The sequence below is a fragment of the Haemorhous mexicanus genome, chromosome Z, assembly GCF_027477595.1.
Source record: "Haemorhous mexicanus isolate bHaeMex1 chromosome Z, bHaeMex1.pri, whole genome shotgun sequence".
NCBI classification, from domain to species: Eukaryota; Metazoa; Chordata; class Aves; order Passeriformes; family Fringillidae; genus Haemorhous; species Haemorhous mexicanus.
The window spans coordinates 76,383,644-76,410,188 of record NC_082381.1 but is presented as its reverse complement, the minus strand read 5'-3'; the positions used below and the strand labels follow the sequence as shown (position 1 = coordinate 76,410,188).

At 41.3% G+C, this 26,545-nt stretch overlaps 2 protein-coding genes across 3 annotated transcripts in view; one reads left to right on the top strand and one right to left on the bottom strand.

The window, feature by feature from the left end:
• Positions 1-907: 907 nt before the first annotated feature.
• On the top strand, positions 908-11,639 carry PTGER4 (prostaglandin E receptor 4). Its single transcript, XM_059873826.1, has 2 exons — positions 908-2,283; positions 9,471-11,639. Exons 1-2 carry the CDS (start codon positions 1,453-1,455, stop codon positions 10,062-10,064), a joined length of 1,425 nt encoding a protein of 474 aa, XP_059729809.1. The 5' UTR covers positions 908-1,452; the 3' UTR covers positions 10,065-11,639.
• Positions 11,640-15,144: 3,505 nt separating this feature from the next.
• TTC33 (tetratricopeptide repeat domain 33) overlaps positions 15,145-26,545 on the bottom strand; it is a 43,766-nt gene continuing 32,365 nt past the window's right edge. For both annotated transcript variants that reach the window (XM_059873499.1, XM_059873501.1), the window contains exon 5: positions 15,145-18,284. In XM_059873499.1, the coding sequence (XP_059729482.1) occupies positions 17,940-18,284 (345 nt within the window). In that variant the 3' untranslated portion in view covers positions 15,145-17,939. The remainder of the gene's footprint in view (positions 18,285-26,545) is intronic.

Below are 26,545 nucleotides of genomic sequence, written 5' to 3'. Positions count from 1 at the left end.
TAATGTCACCAAGTGTACAAGGGCAATAGACCAGCAGGTGTGAAATCCAGCAAGACAATGTGAAGCTTCATACCTGAAGTGAGAGCACAGGTCACTAGCACAGAAACTCTCATGGACATACTTGTGGTTGTAGGTCTTGTATGGACATTTCTGGACTAGGGACTACATCACCACCACCACCACTCGGGTGAAAGCTGCACACAAGCACTGCATAACGTGACTGCTGTCCTTCCATCAGCCAAGATAAGACTGACTATAATCGTAGGGCTTAGCCAGCAAGTGCAACCCTATTACCAATTCACACATCATCGTCTCACAGTCAAGACCGAACAAATCCTCCGTACAGACATACAAATGCATGCCTTGAACGTACACACATACTTCCCTGGACTCGGTACCCACACCAACAGAGGCCAGAAACAGGCAGTATACCAGATCTTCCCCTTGGCAGCGGGACGTGCCGCCCTGATGCCGGAGCATCGGCTGCCGGCCGTCCTGCGCGGCGCCACCCCGTCGCACCCGGGCCCCTCTCTGTGATGCGCGGCCCAGGGGGCGCGGGGGTGACACGGGCTGGGCCCGGCATACGGACAGCGGGACCCCTCCCCGGGTCCTACGCTGGAGCACCGCGGGCCGGGCAAGCGACAGCCCAGCTCGGCGGCAAACGCCGTCCAGCGCCGCGGCCCTTTCGGTGCGAGCAACCCGCGCTGCCGCCGGCCGCATCCGGGGGGCACACGGGCCGCGCCCCTCGCACAGGTGCCCCCGCCGCCCGCGGCCCCCGCCCGGCCCCCGCCCGCCCCGCGCAACCTGCCCTGCCCGGCGCGGCCAATGGGGCGAGAGGGCGGGGAGCGGCGGCGCAGCGGCCCGGGCCGCCCCCGCCCTCCGCGGCGAAACTCGGCGGGAGCGCCGCGGGGGCTGAGACGGTGCCCGCGCCCCGCACGGCCCGCTCGGCTCCGCTCCGCTCCGCACAGCGAAGCGCAGCACACCGCCGGCCGGCGGCAGGGGATGAGCCGCGGCCACCGCGCCCCGGCACCTTCTCACGCCGCCCCGAGGGCACCTGGAGCCGCCGTCCCAGCGCCGCGCTAAGCCCTCCCCGGCGTCGGTGCGAGAGGCGGTGAGGCGGCTCCGCTCGACTCGGCTCGGGCCGCCCCGATCCCCCTCCGGGCTGGCGCGGAGCGCTGCGGCAGGAAGAGGCAGCCCCGGCTCTCTCGGCTGCGGTCGGTGGTTGACGGACGGCACCCCGGTTCGGCCTCATTTTAGGACTTTTTTTTCTTTCTTTCTTTAACTGAAACACACCACTTTTTTAATTTTCTTTTTTTTGTTTGTTTTAATAACTTCTCGAGCATTTGAATTTTTACTTTCGCGCTATACAACCCTCTCCCCTCCCTTTCTCGGCTTTTCCTTTTCGGACCCGATCTTGCCGTCTCTCAGCTCGCCAGCTGCAGCGTGGGTATCATGTCATTCGACCCCACCATCATGCCACCTGCGAACGGCTCCGCCAACGGGACCGCCAGCGGGGCCGAAGGCGGGAAGCCCCCCACTATCCCCACTGTCATGTTCATCTTCGGCGTGGTGGGTAACCTCATAGCCATCGTGGTGCTCTGCAAGTCCAGGAAGGAGCAGAAGGAGACCACTTTCTACACGCTGGTCTGTGGACTGGCAGTCACAGATCTCTTGGGGACCTGCCTGGTGAGTCCAGTCACAATTGCCACTTACCTGCAGAACCGATGGCCAGGAGGAGCTGCATTGTGTGAGTACAGCTCCTTCATCCTCCTCTTCTTTGGTCTCTCTGGCCTCAGCATTATCTGTGCCATGTCTATAGAGAGGTACCTGGCCATCAACCATGCCTATTTCTACAACCATTACGTAGACAAGAAGCTGGCAGGGCTCACGCTCTTTGCCATATACGCTTCCAACGTGCTGTTCTGCGCTCTCCCCAGCATGGGGCTCGGCAAATCTACTTTGCAGTACCCTTACACTTGGTGCTTCATAGACTGGCGAACAAAAGTGTCCACCCATGCAGCATATTCCTACATGTATGCGGGCTTCAGCTCCTTCCTGATCCTGGTGACTGTGATCTGCAACATCCTGGTGTGCGTGGCCCTCATTCGCATGCACCGCCAGTTCATGAGACGCATGTCCTTGGGGACAGACACCACCTCCAGCCGTTTATCTGACTTTCGCAGACGCCGGAGCTTCCGTCGGATGGCTGGAGCAGAAATCCAGATGGTTATTCTGCTCATTGCCACTTCCCTGGTTGTGGTCATCTGCTCCATTCCTCTGGTGGTGAGTAACATCATGCAGCCCTTCTTCTGTTCCATCACCCTTACTGCAGAATATTTTCTTCTTCTGTGTTTGTCAAACAGATTCCTGTTGGAATAGGTGCTTATTTGGGGTACCTATAGTTGGTGTCACAAATTGTTACACTAACTCAATGGCTACTAGCATACATGTGTCGTTAAGAGAAAGTTGAGTAGATTTGCATTTACAGAAAAAGAAACCTGCTTATCCCAAGTCCTGGGGTCCTTTACTTGATTAAAATAGAGTGCCAAAAATTTCAATAATTGTTTCACTGTTCAACTGGAATCCACATAGTAAAATCCTGAGTGCTAATAGCACTTTAAAGTTCACCTGCAAAATTAATTTGTGATAAGTGAGGCTTGGGGCTGGCCTGCATTTCTGGCTGTTTAGTATGTTTTTAAAATGTGCATGCTGTTGCTGTAGGGTGCAAGAGTCTCTGATGTGCAAAAGAAGGACAGAGTTGTGTTCACTTGGCACTAGCAACATAGAGAGTTTTTCACAACCAAAGCCTAAGCTAAGCTTCCACTCCTCAGGGACTCATGCACCATCTCTGGAGTAGATCCCACACAGGCATCCTTTTAGGAGTTCCCCACACAGTGGGAGGAGTGAACTCAGTGGAACCACCTGTCGGTATATTGCTCAGTGAAGTGAGTGCTGGAGGAATCTGGCCCACATAAGCCTTGAGATCACACTGAAATGTCAAACAACATTACAACTGATTGCTCATTTTCTGAAAAGGCTGATACAATTAGTGTTATTAAATTGAACACACAGGATTCACTTTCTTCTATTCCTTCACCCTATCTTCAGGAAAGACAAAAAACTCCAAATCTACCAGCTAAAGGCAGAGTTCTTGTTTGCCAACAGCCATAATAAAGCTTGTCAAAAATCCTGTCCTACTCTGGCTCAGAGACATTAAACAAATAGTTGGCTTGCCTTATTTGCCATCTTACAAAACACAGTGTAGGGACTTAAGCAGTGGCTGTCAGACAGAAGGTGTTTTTAGAAGGACTATTTTAAGGAGGTTTCTTGTCAGTAGGGTGATCCCTCTGTCACAGAGAGGGGGTGCCATGTATGTCAAGTAGAGCTGGCCAGCTGGAGATGCAAAACAGTGTCTGTTACTGTAAAGAAGTTTGGAGAAGTGCATGTGAACAGGACTCTGGTGTCAGCGAGTCTGACCCCCTGCTTAGAGGAGCTGTGTTGATAAGGCTTGGTCAGAGCTGCCACATTAGTAACAAACAGGAGCTAGTGAAGTGTGGCTGTGCTGCAGCCCCGGGGTCCTGGCCGTTACCGAAGGCCATCTCCTCTCCTTCGGCGTTGTCACTTGGTGTGGTGGCAAGGCGTGACCGAGCATGGTGCCATGTGTTCATTGCCTGGCGTCCAGAAGAGGTTGAGAGGTGCTGCCTGAGCTGCACACAGGGTGTCCCCGGGAGGAGCACATGCCTTAGGCGGAGGAACTGTGCCAGCCTGCCCGGCAGTCCAGCTCCAGAAACGGCAGGAGTAAGCTGACTCGCTGCCCCGGGATGTATCAGGTGGCCAAAACCCCGACAGTTCTGGGTGGTGACAGTACTTAATTTGATTAATCTAGCATCAAAACAGCTACTTCATAAGAGAACAATATTGCATTCTCAAAAGAGGTGCTTGGTAAATGCAGAGAACGAGTTCTCTGAATTAAATACATTGTCGTGATGGACTTAAGCAGCTTCAGAAAACAAGCTAAGCCTTATCCTGTAGCAAATCAGCAAGAGGCGTGCTGAGAAGTCTGAGTGTGAAATGCAAAATAAAATAGTTTATATCGATTTGCACCTAGGCAGTCTTTTAAATAATACTTTAGGAAAAAAAAGGGGGGGGGGGGCAGGAATCAACAGGGAGGGTTTCCAAGAAAGTGAACTGGATTGTTGAGAGTTAAAATTAATGAACCTGGGTGAGGCAAAAAGTTTATTATTTAAACAGTAGCTAGTGAAAAACTTGCATATGGCATACTTATGTGAAGTGCAGGTGATAAAGTTGTATAGCTCTCCCAGACCTTGATTTTACTTCGTACAAAGGCAGAGTATTACCTTGCAAATGTTCACATAAGTTAGCTTTTACGTGGTAAAGCAGTATGTATTTTCTCTATCTAAAATGATGTAAGAAACTCTCTTTTCATGTAGATGGATGACTAAAAATAAAAGGAAGCTTTTTCTAAAAAATCAAACCCAAATAACCACATATATACACATCATCACAGTGTCCAGTGTGGTTAAATTTCCTCATTGTTAAGTAGCTTTTAAAGTCTTTTGCCTCCCTCTGTGGGAATAAGCCACAGCCACTTGTGCTGCTTTGTGCCGTGATGAACTGCCAGGTATGCCGCTGTGTTAAGCCCTCTGGATGCACGGACACTGACGTTAAAAATGGGGAAACTCAGAGAAGTAACACCTTTATAGTATAAATCCCTAGAAAGAGCCACTAGGCAAAGTAGATTACTAATATCGACTAATAGACTTACATTTTCATGACTTGGAGGAGTTTTAAGGAGTCCTCAGGTCAGCCTGGCAGTCATCAAGAACCATAAAAGTAGTGCCAGCATGATTCAGATACATAAAGCAAGCTCACAGGGTGCTTTGTGACTTAAGTTTTCTTTTGATGAGTTGACTTCCCACTGATGATTTCAGCTCAATAAACCATCAAGTAAGTCAAAGAAAAGCAACTTCTGAAAGAAACACATAAACCTTTAAGGTTTTAGAACAAACACTTTCTAAGATAGTACAATAGCAGATGGGGTCAATCCAACAGGAGCCACTTCTTACGGTTTGATAGAAAAACATTTCAAGATCTGAAGTATTAAACAGCCCTGAAACAACTGAATCACAGATAACAGCAGGTTTTAATAATGAGATGCTTCAGCATATGATTTTAGTGATTATTCATAATATCTGCAAAAGTTTAAAATAACAAGTGTAGCAAAATTATAGGGGGTTATGCAAAATGCTGAATGAACTTGAGAGAAGGCTGATCAAATATATCAAGGAAAAAAAGATGAATGAAAAATAGAATTGTGAAGGAAACTTTATATAAACTGGTGTGTTCTCACTGTGCTGAAGGGGGTATGAAAGACATGAATATTACAATAGTTTAAAAATTAAGTAAGAAAAACACGTAACTTATGTGCTGACTTGTGTCTTGACTCCACACTGCTTATGTCATCTCTTAAAATATTTTGAGCTTTTTAGAAATTAGAATTGCATAGTGTAAAATGTAGGGAATAAGTTACATTAGGAGAGATTTTGTCAAGAAGAGAGCAGAAAGTTTTATCTGGCCTTTCTGAAAATACCAAGCTGTTTCAAGAGTAAATAGGCACACACTACTCAGTCTGGAATTCACTCCAGCAGTCTGTCAAATACTCTTAAAATTTTTAAGTGTGTGACCTTCTTTTCATTCTGACCACTGAACATTGTTGTTAAATTATGGTGATATGAAAAATAAAACGTAATGTTTCAGGGTGTACATCTTGTTGATTGCATTAAATTATTAGGATTTTCTAACTTGATATTTAATTGATCTAATTGGCTTGGCTTGGCTGGTTTCAACTTTTCAGTATCAAGGACCATCCGTGACCAACTGCAAGGTGTCAGGCGTGATTTTTTGGCAGTAGAGTAGTCACCAAGAAGACAGTAAGACCTTGAAGGCCAAAGGTTATTGGCTTGTGGAGCTGCAAAACTTGTTCCTGCTTACTACTATATGTTTTTTTAATTTATCATATTACATTGTGGAGAGATTTTGAGGGCAGGTGGAAACTGTGGAAACAATTACAAGTGTGACTGTAACTATAAAAGTCACTTTATAATGCTTCATAGGATTAGAAATCATGACTTTCATCTGTAGTTAGTAAAAAGGAAAAGCACAAACAGCACAAGGACTCTGATCCTACAAGTGCCTGTCTGGAGCATGATGTAGCTTCAAGGTGTGTAGTTCTTAATGGCAAATAAACTGCTAGTATTCTTAAGATTTGCTGTCTGAATTATACAGCTGCAAACCTAATATACAAACCCTATTTTTTAGAGATTTGAATTGTTCTAGTTTGCTTCCTTTCTTAATTAGGATTTCAAATTGCACAAATCCGAGCATCAGATTAGATAATTTATTTAGCAGTGCATTCCACTTACTTGGCACTTGCTTAGAAGATGACAGGCAATATCTTTTATCATTTTACCTCCTGCAGCAGAGGACTTGTAGCCAAAAAAGGGTACATCTCTTGCTGTAATTTTAAGTGATCCTTTACTAAATGTTGTTTCACCAGTAAGTAAAGAAGGAAAGAACTTACGTTCCTACACGGATAAATTTTTATTCCATTGTGATTAATGTAAGACAACAATAGGCCTGAACTGATAAATGCATATGACATTCTGGGGAATCCATTTTCTATGGGACTCTTCTGTGAAATAGAAACAGTTTTGTACAATCAGAGTTTTCACTGACTAGGTCCGCTCTGTGAATCGTTAACCTCCACATGCTGCGTAGCTGTCAAAAGGAAATACAGCATGCAGCGATAGCATAGAACGAGCTGTCCTGTACCATTAGCAATAATCCTTTTCAGCCATCCTTTTCAGCCACAGAGTGAACACTGGGAGGCATTTTTGTCTTTCCATAAAGTCTGCCAGGTGGCAGAAAGAGGTGGAATAGGTACCTCAATTTCACGTGCTGCTTATCAAAAGAACAATCCGACTATTAAATCACTGACGTGTAACTATAGCTCCAAGTTAAAAAAAAAAAAAAAAAGTAAGCTAGGTCTCCCAAGTTGAACTGTGTATTTCTTCAGCTGTCTTCAAAGTGTGCCTTCTGTTTTTTGTGTGGTCCAGGTGGATTTGTTATATACATTAGGTGTATACGCACATACACGTTATACATCTCTGCACATTATACATACATATTGTACTTATGGACACATACATTATACATATCTACACTTTATACACATGCACACATAGATATTACACATATACACATACACATTATACATATGTACACTTTATACACATAAACAGATACATATTGAACATATGTACACACACACTTCCTATATATATTCACATTATACATGTACACAAATACTATACAAAGATCCACACCTGCCGCGGGGCAGCCGCGCCATCTAGCGGTGTTGCCTGGGAGCAACAACTTATTTATCAATAATTTATTTAATAATTCTGTATTCACAGCATAAATAAGGAAAGCTGCCTACAGAACAGTCAAATTCATAAGTAACATCATAAAATTAAGTTCTTATAAATAAAATTATAATGAAATTAGTTATAAATAAAATTAACAGTGAAAAATAAAATTATGTCTGAAATAGTTTAAAATAAAGCCAAGTATTTAAAAAAGGCAGAAAGTTTCTGAACAAATTTTTTTTCAAAAGCCATAAAAATAAGTTCATCATGCATAGGAATACCCTTTGAAGCACCTGAGGGGCATGTTTGGCCTAACAAATCAATAAGACCAAGAAATTAGTAGTCAGAAAGACATCTGCAGTGTTTTAAATCATTAGAAAAGTAACTGTGGATAAAACTGGCATCAGTATATTGCTTTATAAATTCAATATTTTCCCATATCTTGGGTTCACTACGTTACCCATAAACCTAGAGAAAAGTACTGAGAAAGGAAATACACTGAGTCATCAGCTTGACAGTCCATTTGAGAGCAACTGTAGGCACAGAGCTTCCACAGAGGACTGCATTATTCTAAACATACCATTGATAGCTGTGGAGAATATTCCATCTCTGAATACTGACAAGGCTGAATGACACCACCTTGCCCTCCTGAAAGAAAATTTCTGAAGAATTGTGAAATTTTCCACTGGACTTGGATGGCTTCCCATGGAGGACTTGTAAAAAAATTACTTGTGAGAGCTATCCTAATTTGACTCATTTATTTAAATTCTTCCTTGCCTCCATGACTGTAACCTCATAGCTAGGCAGGCCTTGATTCATTTCAGGAGCCAAGGATAAGATTCTAAAACCCTCCTAATTTTGCTACTAGATTTTTACTGTATCAGATAAAAATATAATTAAGGGATCTATATCTTGACTTACCTGAAGGAGTCTGAAGAAACAGAATCTTCCATTATTAACTTTTCAGTGGCTTTCCTAAGCCTTTCTCTAACTGGACACTGATAAGGTCTTGCTAAAATGGAGGAGAGCTATTTGAGACTAATCAACGCAACAAATTCCATTGTGGACTGTACCTTACAGCAGCATTTACAAAAGTGGCTTCTAAACAAGGAGAGAGACTAGCTGAAGAAGAAACTAGCAGAGTAAGCTGAAGAATACATTTCTATGTAGAAGATAGAGCCCTTCAGTTTTAAAATTTTTGCATGATAAACTAGAATTACTAATTAAATAGTCACTTCACACATCAACTTCATCATCTTAAACTCTTGACCATTTCATCAGTATTTTTGTAAGTAAAACCAAAATGCTGGCTGTATAGGAGAAAAGAGTACTCTAGTCCAGTGCTGAAATAATCTCATTATCTTGGCCAGTTAAAAATCTAGAGCTGGGCGACCTGTCTTTTTGGGGGTTTTTTCCTCCTTTTCTTTTATGTTTCTGTATTTCTAAACCATGCTGCAGCAAGCAAACACTTGTGGTTATATAAACAGTTTCAGTAAGGACAGATGCCAGGAAAATACATTTCTAAACTTGGGAATCGACAACTCAGGACTTGCCTACAGAGTCTTGTGTACTTGAATTATCATGTGTGTTTCAGTTCATTTCTAAGTGATTATTGCTAGAGGAACTGGTCGGGTCTCCCCAGTCACTTAGCTTTTTGCAGGTTGCATGAGACTTGAGGTATACCAAGGAAGCAGGATACAGGTCTATGTCTGTGTTCCTGGGAAATTTTAAAGATGCCAGCCAAAATTTGGAGATTCGGGGATTAAATATGAGGTGAAAGAGAGAGAAAAAGCCAGTCTTTTTCTACATCTAACAATGATGTTACAATTTTCATCTGGTTTTATTTTGCTGTTTCCATAAATGAATTCATGGCTGCCAATCTGAGATGCCTAACTTTGCCAGCCTGCTCTTTTGTCATAGTTTACATCTGCAAATCTAGATCTCTGCTTTGAAGTGTAAGCTTTTCAATCCTGATGCAATTATGTAATTGTGTCTTCCTTCCCCTCCCTTCTCCTTGGGTAGGTCCGTGTCTTCGTGAACCAGCTGTACCGGCCTGAATCGGTGGAAGATGTCAGGCAAAACCCTGACCTACAAGCTATCCGCATTGCCTCGGTGAACCCCATTTTGGACCCATGGATCTACATCCTCCTCCGGAAGACTGTGCTCAGCAAAGCCATCGAGAAGATCAAATGCCTCTTCTGCCGCATCGGAGGGGCTCGGAGGCAGCACTCGGGGGGCAACTTCAACTGCGTGGATGGGCGCAGGACCTCATCTGCCATGTCCAGCCAGTCGCCCTCCTTCATCTCGCGCGAGCTGAGGGAGATCAGCAGCACCTCGCAGACGCTGCTGTACTCCCCGGAGCTGAGCGAGAGCAGCGTCGGGGGCCGCGCGCTGCTCCCGGGCCCCAGCGCCAGCTCGGCTCAGTCCGACACCACGTCCGTAAGGACACTGCGGAGCTCCGACACCTCGGACTCCTCACAGGGACACGACTCCGAGAGCGTCTTCCTGGTGGGCGAGATCAGCTCTAGTGGTGGGGCCAGCTCTGCACCCAAGAGTGGCCCTCTCCAGGTCACCTTCCCCACAGAGACATTGAATTTGTCAGAAAAGTGCATATAGATAGCCGTGAAAGGCATCAACCCTGGGGATACTTCCTGGTACATTGGAAAAACTGGTGCAATAGATAGGTGTTCTGCCTATTCATGGGAAGAGGGGTTCAGCTGTGCTTCAAAGGGCTATTTTTCTCTTGCTGTGTGATGGGTACATTTCCTTTAGACTACTGAGGACTGTGTGGAACAGACATTGCACTTGGGCCCTGCATTGGAAATGGTACAAAGCAGGTCTGATGGGACTGGAAACATGAACTGCCTTGTGTTGTTGCAGGACACAGGAGAGCTACTGTGCCTCTGGAAATAGAAAGACCCCATCACTTGCTTTTTTTCTTTTTTTCTTTTTTTCTTTCCCTTTCCAAGTCTGGTAGAATTGTTCTTGCCCCTTCTCCATGGCTGCTCAGCTATCAAGAGTTTGAGCTTCTGGTACTAGAGCTGAATATGAGGCAGCTGCCAGTAACTGGACACAGCTACTTCAAGAGCTGCCTGCAGTAGGATTTTAAAGTGTCTCACTAAAGCATGAAAATGTGAATTTTTATCATTGTACATATATCAGGATTGAAAATATTTAAAAGTGTATTCTTCTCTATGAGAAGGTTTGTTATGAATACAAGGTATATAGAAATGATTGCCAGCCTTCTCTTCCCTCAGTATTTCCTGCTGATAAGGCATTCTTAGCTTAGATTTGTTGTTCATGCTAGATTCACAGCTGATGAGATAATTCTTGAGCTGAGAATACATAAGCACTTTCTGAGTGAAATGGGAATATATACCGTTCTAAGAGAGAAAAAGAAAACACACCCTTTTAGTTAAGAATATTAGTTTTCAGTATATGTATATACTAAAAAAAATCCAATTTTATTTATGTTCTGAGAATGTTTTTCTCTGTAACACACGGCGCCTCTCTGAGTACTTTGGCCCACAATCTGCACACCTTAGGCACACACTTAACATTGCCCATCAGTGTGGTCCCTCTGCTGCCAGGGAGACTCCTTACATGTAAAGTTAAGGACATATAGAAGTGCTTTCAATATCAGGGCCTGAAATTTTCAACTCCTGGTTAATAGTCTTAATATTCACTTTAGTTAAAGCATCACTGATGTAATAAAGGTATTTTTTCATAACATTTATCATTTTACTTTAAATAGTAAATAGAATTTTATGACTGTGTAATCTGATACTCCATCAAATAAATGTATGAAACCATGGAAGCAGAATCTTCATTTAAAGTATAGATTATATAGACCTATATCGCAGTCCTAAACACCTTGAAAAGCATTTGTTGCTAGAGTTTTGATGACAAACACATCACCAAAACCAGCTGTTAACCACTGACAAAAAGGAGTTTTGTGTTTTATGTTGTAAGGGTTAGATCTTGTTCCAGAAATACTGTGTATCAAAATAATTCTGTACAGATATTTGGGGGATGTTTTGTCAAATACAAAGCATGTTATATTGCCTAAAGTGTTTTCATGTGAATGCTACATTGTAATGAAAATCTTGAGCCTTATGTTGATATGTTTAAGCAGTTGTACTGACCAAAGCAACTTTGGGGATCACAATTAAATGCAAATGTTCTGCTTGATCTCAGATGTCTACATGAATGTGCCATTCAGTGCCAACTCCTTGCCTTAACAAGCCTCCCATCCTGGAATGCTTTGCACTCAGCTACTGCCAAAACATACTTTGTCCTGGAAGTTTCCAAAACACCACAGCATGATCACCATCAGCAAGAAACAGCTGTTATCAAAACTATCCCCAGGACCACTGACATAGAGCCACAAAAATTCTTTATTTGCACAAAGACATTTCCCTTTGATAGGGGAGGAGTTGAGCTTGTTTGCCTTCATACATATAGAAACTGAAGTTAAATCTCTACACAAATATTTGCAGCAGCAGCAGCCACTTTACACCAGTTAAGCTGGAGAACAGTATTGCCCAAGCTCCTACTGCAGCTACAGATTTGATACAGATCTACAGATAAAAGATCTGCCTGAATTCTTTGCAATTAAACCACCTCACTATGGTCTGTTGCTTACTAGTGACCAACAAATAGAACAGACTCACCATACTTCCTAAAGCAGGAAATAGCACCTGGCATAGCAGGAAGGTGGGACTGCCACTGGCAGATAATACCACATGTACCAATATGGGACCACACCTTTGCAGCTGGCCCATGGCAGCACACCAATATTATAGGGTACTTTATGCAATGACAGAGTTGAGTATCTACAGTGTGTAAGTAGCTAAACAAGCAAGGGCTCCCTATTTTAAAAACTATTCATATGCCTTTATTACTCCTTGTCATCATTACTGATGAGAACTACATGTAGTCTGAAAGAGCTTTAAGCAAGAATAGACCATATTAAATATCTTCCCTTAGCCAACAGGATAGGCCTGATGTCCTTCTGCCCCCAGCATTCACAATGTGTCAGTAGTGGACTCGACTCATTATCAACATGAACTCCCTCAGGAATGAACTCCATGAACAGCCCACAAAGTCTTCTGAGCTTACTGAAATTGCCTGCCACAGCTCCATGGCAGTGCACAAAGGCAAAATCAGAGCACTTCTGTTGCCTAGTTGCAAACACAGATGAGTGTTTAGGAGCAGTTGGGCAGGACTGGGCAAGTGTGCCTTTTTTTAGGGTGACATCTTGTTTACCTGCCCCACAGTCCCACTCAGGTTTAGCACCTTCCTCCAATGCTGACCACAGACACATTACTGGATTACATTCCTTGGCCTCCCTCAGCTTAACAAATCTAAAATAAGGCTACAAGTTTCAAGAGTCTAATTTGCCACATGGAGGTTAAAAGCTTATTTTCTTGCTAGATATTATAGTGGTTTCCATATATACAAAAGGGTTTCCTTTCTCACACATCAATATCTCCCCTATATTCCCAAACCCCAGAGGTCCATATCCCCTCAGGACTTTCACATCACCATCCACATTCCCCCGTCCTCCATGTTCACAGAAAATGTACAGAAATTTCTCATAGCAAACTTGTATCTCTCAAACTCTGTCCACCCTGCTAGTTCTGTGACTGGCAGTCCCCCTCTCTCACTTCCAGCAGCGTCCTGCCCACACATCCCAGATCACCGCTTTGCTGAACACTTTACAGGGACGCTGCTAGACCTCCAACCCTTCAACCACACCCCAAACCTCAAACCCTTTACAGAGACACTGCTAGACCTCCAACCCTTCAACCACACCCCAAACCCCAGCCCCAACTCAGTTTAAGACCCTGTCCTGTGGCAGGGCTTGGAGGATCCACCCACCACAGGCAGGATGAGAGCTAGTATCTGTACCAGACAGTGGTTTCTGTGAAGATCTGTAGATTAGTTTGAATCTCTGATCCATGGTAAATTAGCCTTATGAACGGTTAAGGGTGTAGGATGTACTGTCAGAGGGCTTGGGCTGTTTTAAATCAGGCTTACACATTCCTGCTGTGGGGAACACCCGAGCTGCCTGACCCGAACTGCCGCGACAGGCCCAGTGCCAGTGCACTAACATGATCAGTGTAATCTGCTGTCTTCAAAAGGCACAGCCAACATCCTAAGTCAGGAAGCTTTTGAGGTTTTATTTTTGCTGCCAGACACAACAGCAAACCTGGTCCACTTAAGGCAGATTTACTTTTAGAGCTACCAAATAGCACCAGGCCTTTGCACTCCAGGCCATCTTCTAGGCCTGCCAGCTTTACAGACCTAGAAACTCAGTGAATCTCCTGCTTTGTGAAAACGAAGGCAGCTCAATCCCCTTGTCTAATCATTCCATTTGATCATTTATCCTTTACAAACCTTACAGCTCCTAGCCTTGTGGCTCTTAGGCAATCAGCCCTGAAAGCCAGGCAGCACACCTGGCAGGATTCAGCAGTCACCCGTGCCCATCAGTCCCTCCTGCTCCAGAACCAGCCCCGCTGGAGATACCACAGCCTGGGGACTCCAGACCATCTGGGAACACCATGTTAACATGACAGTGACAGACAGTAAACACATAGCTCCTGCAACCTGCCAACAAACCAAGCCCACATGCTTCTGCTTCCCTGTGCCCCAGTCCTAAATACAGTCATTATAGTTTTATAGCAATTCGGTGAACTCAAAATAAATTAAAGATAGCATCTCAATGCTAGTATTTTACCTCCTTTCCCTTGGTTTTAGGACTGGGAGGGAACTTACCTTATGTGGGCAAGCAAGTTTCCAGTGCTACCTCTCTGATCTTGATCTCTAAACCCAGAGTAAACTGTTCCATTTGCTTTCTATCCCTCTCCATGACTACTTTTAAAATCCAGTATCTTATGGTATTATCAAGTAGGAGTCACTGTTGTGCTATCTGATCCTTATTCCTTTTTTACCCTCTGGTATTGTCAGAAAGGACTTATTTCTCTCTAAGTACATTTAAGGTTTTTAAAGATATTTATCTCCATCGATGAGAGTGGAAGTCACATGCTTGGTTTCAGCATTTTAGGTTAACTGCCAGTCACCTTGAGTTTCCTTTGTAGTCAAGGGAAATAATTAGGCACCTTGGGAGGCTGATTCAACTCATTCTGATACTTATCTAACTCAAGGCATATGAGTGGCCCTGTGAGGCTGTGTATGTCTTTCCACTATATACAAAGAGACTCGAAGGGAAAAATATATCTGAATGTTTAACTGTAGTTTCCTTAATCAAGCAAAATGAATCCATCTAACCCAGTGTTGTTCTTAAGCTTTTCTCTTGAAAGCAACAGTTGAGCATTTTAGTATGTGATTCATATGGAAGGCAAACACATGGAAGCTGCTGCAGTCACTGCCACTAATGATGACAGACAATAAAAATAATTTTCTAATGTCAAAGAGGGAGTGTATTTCACCAATATCCTGTTTTGGATAACATCTCCTTTTGCTCCATCTCATGTGGATATCCCTGAAAGGTTTAAAAGCTCTGAGCATCACTTTTTGTTAAATATTTTTCCCCGAGATGTCTTCTTTTCTTTTTTACTAAAACAAATTAACATGTTCACCAGAGACAAAAGCAAATTATAAAATGAGGAACATTCCAGAACAGGAAATAATACTTATTTTTGTTATAGCCCAAAGAATAAACAGGCATCACTATGCAGCAGAAGTCAGTATTTTATTCAAACAGCAAACCAATCCAGAAAATTACATACATGCAAAACGTGGCATGCTGTACAAAAACAATGTTGAAATCATCAATATTTGAACTTCTCCCCAGCTTGAAAAGAGTGTCCCAGGGACTTAACTGCTCTACAAAACACTACAGTTCTGACAATACCTAGAATTCATAACCTAATCTAATCAGAAGGAAAACACATTTAGTGTATGAGATGGAAACCACCACCCCCCGAGCCCGTCGCAGCAGATGTACACCCTCCCAGCAGTCTGGACCTGCAGTGCTGAAGTCAATTGGAACTTTGTGAATCATTTCAGTGGAAACATATTCTGTGATAACACAGGCCTCTGAGAGAAGGGCAGCAGTCCTTCCTGTATGAGTAAAGACAGAACACTGACACAAGTACAAAGCGCAAAGAAAGAAAAGATGAGGTGGATACAGCCAAGCTCCTTCAAGATGAAAACGTACCCTAGAGCATCTCACACATCTCCTTCTCCAGCCAGAGAAGATCCCTTCTCTGAAGAAATCTGTCCAAATCCCTCTCATGCTATTTCTACGGCTGACTAGATTGTATAAATTGATAGGAGAAAGATTAAGAAGTCCTTTAACTCTAGTAATTTAAACCATCAAACCATATCTTAATCAAGTGCCTATCCAGTAAGCATTTAAAATCATTCTGAATGTAGTGAAGAAATAAAAATGTAGCATGATGATGTTTTACATTTCTTACTATATTTATGCCACTGTAGTTCTAATTATATTGAATACACAGAAAATAGTAAAAGGTGTGATTTTGTGTGAATCTGTGCTCATGCAAACATAGATCTAGAAATTCACAAATATAAAAAAAAATTTAGGGAGACTCTTGCAAAAATTAATGAAAACTTAGTACAACAGGGCAATTAGGTCTTTTTAAAGAACTGTACATATCCTCTTAAATATACTCTGATACCAGAAAGTATGATTTGAGATAGTTTTTCTGCAATGCATTTTCCACTGCAAAACCACTATACTTCTCAAGCAACATAATTTTCTTTTCAAATGCATTATTTTGAAACTAGAAATCACTTGAAAAGTGCTAAGATGACTGATTTCAGAAGTTTCGCTTGTCTACAAAACTATCTATTATCATAGAAAATTTTATCAAATCAAGTAAAAAATTACACGTTCCCAAACTGAATTCTTCAGGAATTCCTCAGCTGACCATTTTTTCCAGTACTGTTAGGAAGTGATCATCTCTACCACGTCTCCCAGACAATGAAATGAGAACAGTCTCAGCACAGAGCACATCAAAGAAACAGCCTGATTTCATTTCTCTGAACTGCCTGTGTGAGGAATCTATTGCCACTTTCCCCTGAAAAATATCAACATTTAAAAAATTTCCTAGGGTATGCCTCATTACCCACCACTGTATCCAAAATCCAAAAAGGATAAAAAGGAAGACTCCTCCAGCAGCACTGTCCTGGAAAACTCGTTCTTTCCCTAAGAGCATACTTTTAATGGCAGGTCCTAAGAATTAGGAAAAGCAAACAGACTCCCTTCATCAGACTAGCCTCACTAGGAAAGAGAAGCCCCAAATACAATACAATTCAGCAATATTTCCTACTCCCACCATTCTACTTTTGGTGATGTCTGTAGCACAGCACACAAGACAAGGCCAGTTTCAGTCACAAACAGTGTTCTTTCTTCCGGTGAAACATTCAGTTTTAACTAAGCATTCAGGACTTTGCTTGGTAAAATACTGAAAGCAACGTAAAGGTTTCTACAAAAAAATAATCCATCACTGCTTCATAGGAAACTTTCTAATAGAACAAGTAATCTTAATGAAAATAAAGACTGTCAATAACAGAAAACAGTTCACGCTTTTACTGGAAGAAAAATAATGTTACTTAGTAATGTTAACTAGTAGGGGGCTAGGTTTTGTGCTGGCAAATATTGGTAACACACAGTTGTTTTTATTATTGCTGAGCAGTGCTTGCACAGGGTCAAGACCTCTTCCTGCTTCTCATTCCACCCCAACAGTGAGAAGACTGGGGGTGCACAAGAAGCTGGGAGGAGACAAGCCAGAACAGCTGACCCCAGCTGACAATGGGGATATTCAATCTCACAGCACAACACACAGAACTGGCAAAAGAAGGAGGTAGGGGAAGGGAGGACATTCTCAGTGTCTTCCCAAGTCACACATGATGTAGCCTTGCTTTCCTGGGGATGCCTGAAAGCCTGCCTGCCCATGGGAACTGGTGGGTGAATCCCTTGTTTTGCTTTGCTTGCATGTGCAGCTTTTGCTTTCCCTATTAGGCTGAATCCATCTCAGCCCACAAGTTCTTTCACTTTGCCAATTCTCCCCCCAATTCCACCAGGAGGCAGTCAACTGTGTGGGGCTGAGTTGCCGGCTGGGGATAAACCACAGAACTTTTACAGTTTAAACAAAACTTTCCTAATCACTGGGAAAATGTACACATTAACTTGTAAAATTATGAAATACACAAAGATGAAGCAGCTGTTAGAATGCAGTTAAGCATTTCAACATTACATTTGTTCATAAGAATTTAGAATTTTTAGAATCAACTCTTGGCTTTCTTTTTGACAAATACAGATGGAACAACAACTCAGGTCATTGCTTTTTTAATTAAGGGAAGAAAAATAACTTCAATTCTTTAACTTTTGTAGGCTATCCTACCATTTAATAAAAAAAGAACAAACACAAAGCAAGCAAAATACAATAAATAACAGTAGTTCTTAAAACTATGGGCATGACGACTCATGAGGCTGCCCTACCGGGCCCTGATGAAAAGGGTTTCATCAGGAGTTGCAGTACAATTGTCCTGTTCAGTAACAGTCTCTACTGTGCCTGAAGCAGACACAATCACCATAGTTTTAGCTGCTGAAAGAGCTTTCTCCTTCTCTGCAATGGCAGCACAGACTGCCACAATTTCATCACTTTCAAAGTCATAGTCAGGGATTGGCTCTTGCACGAGCTCTTTTGCCAGGGCTTGCGCTGACTCAGTCTTTGTGGCCTTCTGCTGTTCCTGTAGTTTTCTTGCCCAGGAAAGGTCTTCTTTCCATACTTCAGGGTTCATTGGAAAGATGTGTAAGGATACCTGGAAGCTTCGGATGGCCTATAAGCAGAACAAGGAAGAAACAAAGATGGGACATTTTAAAGCCTACCTTTTTCATAGAAATTAACAACAAAAAAAATTACATATATCATTTGAGCAAAACCAAAAGCCGTTTTACTCCCATCTTTATTGGAGGAATCTCCCTCATCTTGGTTCAAGAGCAGCCTGACCCCCAAAGAATTGTGTCTGAAATGACAAAACTGCATGAATAAACTAGGAACCTGGCAACAAGGGCACAGAGAGTTCATAGATGAAAAACAATGCTGTTATTAAAAAGGTAAAAGGAAAAAAAATTTTTTGGATTTCTATTCCAGTTTTGGTTTCCTATTCCACTTTGCTCTCATCATCAGATGTACATAAAGGCAAAAGCAGACAGATATGGTTTAAAGAAATACAGAAAAGGGATGACTGGAATTTGAAGTATCACTGGTATTGCTGCCTTTAAATTAAAATGCAGTCATTTCACATACAGACCTAACACTACACTAATACTAGCCACATGGTAAAGAGTTTCTGTAATAGGTATGTGGTTATAAAAACACATAAATAAATGCACAGAAGGAGCCAAATGAACTCCAAACTTTGAGAGCTGCTCCAAGAAAGAACTTCTATAATCCTATAAACAACATAATACTAGTAGAAGTAAGTGTAGCTAGTGAGGCTTCTCCTTTCTATCAGTTCAAGTGGGAAAATACTCACAAATACAAATCCTCAACAGAGAAGCCGTGAAATTAAAAACAAAGAAATGTGACCATCAAAAATAAGAGGTTGCTATAATACTAGAAAAAAAGCTACACCAAGAATTACAGTTGTATTGTCTTTTAAATATCTTAACAGTGGTCAAGGCTGAACCTACCTCCTCAAACTTAGGTACATATACACAAAAGCATGAGTGTATTTCACATTTATGACTGTACAGTCAGTTATGAAAATGGGTCACCTTAGTGGCAAAACTCTTTTATGACATGTACAGAAACCTTCCTGTAAGATAGGAAAACTGTGATGATATGGATTGGGATGATATTTAGGAAGAGTTCTGGCAACTTGAAGATTAAAACTTTAAAGACATATGGTAAATAACAGTTTACTTTATCTGTTGTTGTTTATAAACAGTTAAAGCATGCCAATTAATTTGGAAAATCACAACTTTTCTTCTGCACTGACAGAAACTGATGGCTTATCCTTCTGACAGCACAGATGAGTATGTGAACCTCATACAATGGGAACTCAGAAGAAAGAGAGAGAAAACCAGATTTAAGAAATGCTGCCTATGCTATTAGTATTATTGCTGTTGTAAGAGGCAGCCTTTCAATTCCAGATAGAAAAAAAAAGCTTGATTATTGGTCCACAGCCAGCTCTGAGGTGCAGGAGCAAGCTGAACTTTTAACAGAAGAACAACTGAAGTTTAGTTCTTGTAAAACAGTGTCACTTTATTCAACTTGCTAGCTTTTAATTTTCAGGGACACATGAAAAACAAGTAAACACTAAATGCTCATTTTTGTATTTCTGTTGAAAGCAAAATATAAACAAACACCATCTGCTTTCAAGTTTTCCATGAAAGAGGTCCCCTAATTAAAACCTGTCTATATAGTTACGTTCATGCACAATAAATAACATTCGGTAAGCACCAAAGCTGCTTTGATGATTCATACAATACAGCATAAAAAGATCATCTTAGTAAATCTATTAGAAAAGAGCTTTTGGGCTTGACATTTTTATAAAGAAATAACAAAATATTAAAGGAAATTTAAAGTGATGCAAAAGATCAGAGGGATTAATTTTAAAGCAGCAATGTAAAACTGAAAAATACACACCTGTCATCCATTTGAAATTTTATGTTGCCACTGGAATAGTGCTCAAAGCCACTAATTTCTATTTTGACAAAGAAAAGAACAGTGGTACTTTCAATTCTTCCCCTAATGGAGACGAAAATCTCCAATTTCCTGTCGCATTGCAGGAAAGCACAGTGACACTACATAAAATCAATATTTCTAGCCTCATTTTAAAGAGGAGCTGTGATTTTAGAGACCCTGCATGTAAGGACTACAGGACTTTTATCAGTACAGTCATGTATCTGCTTTTGCTTCTGTAAGGAAGGGCAATGTAAAACCTTCTGCAAGACATTATTCCTTGTAGGATTACAGTATTTGAAAAACACGCACTTTTGAAGTATCTTACATTTTGTCTCACTAAGTAGTATTCTGTAGCAAACAATCTTCCATTTGTCCCACGAGTAGAGTCTTCTCTGCTGGTTTGCATAGCCTTCAAGTGTGAAGGGCAATTCTGATCAGACTGCACTTTTTTTAAACACATGGACATAGTAACTGTCACTATACATAAAACCCCTGAAAAGCCAGAATTTTAAGAGGTTATATCTGTTACCAAAGTATGTGGTAGACCTTTATGTTACACTAGGCAGACACTTTCTGACCTGTTTCAAAGTATGTCTATTGATGAAGTAAGTAAACTCTTTCTGTGTTAAATGATCTTTAATATGGAAAATTTTTTGTTTCTGTGTTTCTACAGCACTCAGCATAGTCCATGGGGGTGCTGATTAATGAAAAGCTGGACATGCCCCAGCCATGGCACTCACAGCCCAGAGAGCCAAATGTGTCCTGGGCTGCATCCAGAGCCCTGTGGGCAGCAGGGCAGGGAGGGGATTCTGCCCCTCTGCTCTGCTCTGCTGAGACCCACCTGGAGCACTGCATCCAGCTCTGGGCTCCCAGCACAGGAGGGACAGGGACCTGCTGGAGTCAGCCCAGAGGAGGCAACAAAGAGGATCAGGGGGCTGGAGCACAACTCCTATGAGGACACTGTGGGAGCATTTGTGTTGTTTGGGAGCATTGGGAGCACTGTTAAGCCTGGGGAGAGAAGGGTTCATGCACCTTACAGCAGCCTCCCAGCACCTGTAAGGACCCAGAAAAGACCTGGAGAAGGACTTCTACAAGGATATGCAGTGATAGAACAGGGGGTATTGATTTTAAACTGAAAAAGGGAAGATTTAGGCTAGATGTAAGGAAGATACAGTTTACAGTGATTTACTGAGATGCTCTAACACGTTGCCCAGAGAGATGGTTAATGCCCCATCCCTGGAAACATTTAAGGCCAGGCTGGACAGGACTCTGAGCAATCTGGTCTAGCTGAAGAAGTCTTGGCTGATTGCAGGGGGTTGGACTAGAAGACTTTTACAGGTCCCTTGCAAACCAAAGCTTTCTATGATTCTATGACAATATATTACTGGAATTTGAGTCTTATTTTTGTCCTACTCACCATGAACATAAATAACTAATTATTACATAAGCATTTATCACAGTAATGTAGAAAATAGGGAAATAAGACATTTTAGTATATTTAAAGACTCCTCATGACATTTCTCTCCTTCAAACAAGGAAAAAAGTCACATGCTTTCAGGTATTTTCACTCTAGTTTAATAGTTCCTATGGTATAATCTGAATGGCAGATTTTTATTTTTAATTTTTTTCTTTTTTTTTTTTACTTTAAACTGTCATCTTGAACTCTTCTGTGTAATTTTCTGTTCAGATTATTTCTGGTTTTCAGTAAAGAAATTCTCTCTGAAAAATTCATCAAAAGTAATTCTGGTGTCTTACAAAATGAGGTGAACGCAATATTTTGCACTTCTTACATTTCCAAAACCATTTTATTCAAAGGTTCTGGAACTCTCATGTTCTGGAGAAAGTACTTGGAATATAGTAATTTTCCAGATGTGAAATACTATTTTTGCCTTATGCTTATTGGGATTTGGTTGAATTCCAAATGCACAGGAGTCTTTGTTCCATCGGTAGATGTGTGTGAGATATCCTCACTTCCACACCTTCCTTCTCTTTCTGAAGTTTGTATCCTCCTTATCTCCCTCCTGTACTTTCTTTTGCTCTGGTGACAAATTTCACAGATGTCATTTTGCACCAAGTCATTTCCTCACAGCCCTCTTTCCTCACATTTACCGCCCTTCTGCCCTTACACCTCGGTGCACAGCCCTGCAAGGCTGCTGCATGCTCTGCTGAAGTCACTGCTTCAGGCTGCCTCTACCACACAGACCTCTTACACTGTGCTGTACCAGACACAAGGATATGATCCAGGAGGACCAAGGAAACAACAACCACAAAAATCAATCCCATCCTAGAAACTGACATAGCCTAAGAAAATAAATCTACCAGTTGCCAGAACTTTCATCTTGCAAATCAGGAAAATCCTGAAAAAGAACAGTTACTTCTTTATTACCAAATTATACTGCCAAATTTATTACAGGAATTTTAAAACAATGGTTAAATAAACTTTGTTCAACACCCCTGCTTGTCTTATCCTGTGCATCTGATTTAGCTAAAGCTTTCAATTACAAGGTCTCAGTGTTGAGAAATGCACTCCTTGAAAGTCCTGAGCATCTAACAAAGGTAGGTGCCAGCTAAATCAGCCACAATCACTTATAAAAACTGAGTACCTCTGTCAGAAATGTAGCTGAAGAGGGCATTTAAACTTTTGGAGACTTGTTTGCGCTTCAGCTTTCTTGACGGAAAATAAAAATCACCTCTGACTAGAAGACCTTTTTGTGCATGAAAAATCACTACCACAAAATATATTTACAATTACAATTTACAAAATATATTTACAATTTACAATTTTAACAGTGGTTTAAAAAGAAAAAAAGGGTTACTCTATAGTAGATGGAGAGGGCAGGATTAGCACAAGATCTTCCTGGGGAAGCTTATATTACTGACTATTACCTCATTAACTCAGTAGGACTGTTTAAAGCTGTTGAAAAGAATTTAACAGAACCCCACTTTAAATGAAAAAGCATGGTACTTTCTCTCTTATTAGCTTCCTAAATATTTTGACTCTTCAGTGAAAGGCCAACCACCAATTTTCTTTTTATTACCAAAATACTCTATGTTTCTAAATGCTAACATCTGTAACATGTTGAAAAATTATCTCAAATTCAGATTAGTTATGTTAATTAGCTGCATTCCAATAAAACCCGGACATTTCTCTCTTTGGGAGTATAAAACTCCCATCATTATCTAAAAGACCAAAAACTATTTCTTTCAAGACAGATGAAAGGAAAGGGCTGATCTGAGGACTCATATTGTCAAGGCATGATTCTTTTGACAAACTGTTGTGTCACACTTAAAAGACTGCTAAAGCACAAACTACTTAGGAGGCATACAGGCAACCACATCCTTCAAAACATCAAACAAAGTCCATGCACAACTGGTGCATATTTACAGATCTTCCCTCTCTGTGATCCTCACTACTCCAGGTTTGCCGGGGATCCAGAATGGGGTAAAGCTGAAGTCAGAACCACAGGATGGCTGAGGGTGGCCAGGACCTTCTGAGGTTGCCTGCGCCAAGCCCCTGCTCGAGCAGGGCCACCTGAGCTGGCTGCCCATGACCATGTCACAGGGCTGATGAATTTCTTCATGGCGGAAGACTCAGTGCTTTCATTCAGTCCTTGATTTTCTTGTGATTAGTTCTGGTTTTTCTTTTTAATATTACTTTTGTTTGGTTTTCTTTTTTTTTTTTTCCTTGATTAATCAAAGCATGGGGCTCACCCTGTCTCACAGGAGGAACTGTTGTAATGAAGCTACTAGTGCAAAATTGTTAACTAGTTAAGATATTATCAGCAGTACAGGAAATTTAATTTGTAAAGTCAGGTATTTGCAATGAAATGAGAGAAATACTGCAAGCCTGGCTATAATCTTACAGTTACTACATTGCACATTGCAGGTTTACTCAGGTGTGCTCCGCACATTGATTTGTAGAATTTAAGGAATTTATGCCTTTACAGAAATAAAGTTTTCCTTGCTCACATTTCAGTAATACTGTTGAATTACCCTATTAAGTAAATTCAGGGGAAAAAAAGAGCAAACAACTTTCATAAAAGCTAAATAAAAAGGGACTGATTTAGCTCATTCTTTTTGTCACAAGTTTGACAAAAACTATATCCAAGCAAATATCTCTTTTTTTATTATTACACAGCTCATAATATACATTAGATTTCTTTTAAAGCAGCATTTTAGACTTGGGAAACTTCAAATTAAAATAGAGTAAATTGGTTTTTTCCCTGAGAAAAAAATGCATTATTCATTGTGAAGCAATAAAAGTATTCACAAAAGACTATTTGGCAGGATGTGGGTAATGAAGACAGATGTTGGTGGGGGAGAAATGAAACAAACAAGTAGAAGAAGCAATTCTTGAGAAGGATAGTAATTCCCAAATCTCAAAAAAAAAATTACTAAAAAAGTCTTGATACTTATGCTTTATTAACTTTTCTATGTAAAAAAATATGACACAGAGAAAAAAAGAAAATCGTGGCAATGAAAGACTAATGGAAAAAGGATAATTATGACTTAAACCATTTGGTCTAGAAGACTCCAGAAGTTCAGTAACTATGAACTAATTTCTTATTTTAAAACTCCTTCAGTCTTAGCCTCTTAAGATTCCTTAAAAATTGCTTGGTTCAAAAACAAATAGTGAACATTATTTCCACTTCAGAAGAGCTCCCCAACTTCTCTGTATGTGAAAATATATTTACCAGAAGTTCAACCTACAGACAGAAAGGCAATGAAGTATGAACAGACAGTACCACAGCATTGGGGACAGCAACAGGAGCTTCCACACCTCAGGCTCCCTGCTCAGAGAGAATCAAAAACTAAGAGGGCAAACTACCTGTGACAACACCCCTTCCCTCGCTCTTCATCAAAGTAAGGTCAATTTAACAATTATAGGAGCACCTAGAGTAGTGTTTCAGATTAATGAAGTGCTTTGATGCAAATCTGATTGTCCCCACTTAAAATGCTTTGCTTTGCATCACTGAATAGTCTCAAATACATAAATTAGATCCCTTTCTGATTAAGGACAACAATACACTCGAAGAGAGCACATGAAGTGCTACTCTAAAATTAGACAAAATTAAAATAATATGAATACTAGGTGCCCAGTACTCAAGATATCCAGTCCCACTGGTGCTTCATGACTTGCCTGTGTAGAAAAATCTTACAAGATCTGATGAATCAAACTGCTGGATAAAACTAGTACAGGTATATTACTATTTATAACTGATATTACAGCAACTGTACCATGTTTTACAGAATAAACAGCATCAGTTACTTAGGATCCTTGAAGGAAATAAAACTCTAATTTTCCTGAGACTTGTGCATTTAAAATTCTCAGGCACAATTTACAGTGACAGTTTCATACACTTAAAAGGAAAAGATCCAGACAGACCAGACCATCAACCTTAACCTTCTACACTACAAAAACCATGGAATGTCATTACTGCTGAAATGCAGATATGCATGGATTTATATGAGATATTTCGTATTATGGTACTGCACCAACAAAGGGTGCACACTGCACGTCCGTAACACACAGGTTTTTTCTTAGGTTTTGTCTAACAGGACTGGAGCACCTCCCAGTGAGGATGGGCTGAGAAAGTTGAGGCTGTTGAGCCTGGAGAAGAGAAGGTTGTGTGGAGACCTCATGGCAACCTGCCAGTATCTGAAGCAGGAATACAGGGAAGCTGCAGAGGAACTCTTTATCAGGGACCGTAGTGACAAGTAGTTATAGGAACAAACTGAAATGGGGGAAATTTAGGCGTTAGGATGGGATATTCTTTACTGTGAAAGTGCTGAGAATATGGAACGGGCTGCCCAGAGAAGCTGTAGATGCCCCATCTCTGGGACTGTTCAAGGCAAGGCTGGATTGGGTTGGAATTAGATGATCTTTAAGGTTCCCTCCAAGCCAAACCATTCTGTGACTTTAGGTGATTCACATAATTTGCATTTGTTTTGGTTGGTTTGGGGTTCTTAACACTGCTTCTTACTACATTTTAAAAACTAGTTTTGTATGAATTGTTAACCTCCATTAAAAAAACCTTATCATTTTTTCAATTCTTGAAAATTGAAACAGACCAAACATTGTAACTTTGCAAAACCACTCTAAATTACCAAGAAACTTATTTATATCAAACAGCACACAGCTACTTCTATTCAAAATACAACCAGTATCTTTTTCATCTAAGAGGTCATGATGCAATAGTGTTCTAATAGACCTCTGGGCATGCGTCTGAATTTCAAAGTTCACCTGTTGTGCTTCCAGAGAAACTAGCAAAAAACTTTATACCCCAGAAAAAAAAGATGCACTTCAGCTACTGCAAAGCATCCCTGGCTTTTTGCTCTCTTATTAAATGAAAAAGCAACCTCAGCCACCTTTTGAGGTCAGAGAGCCAGAGGAAAGCAGCAATGGGC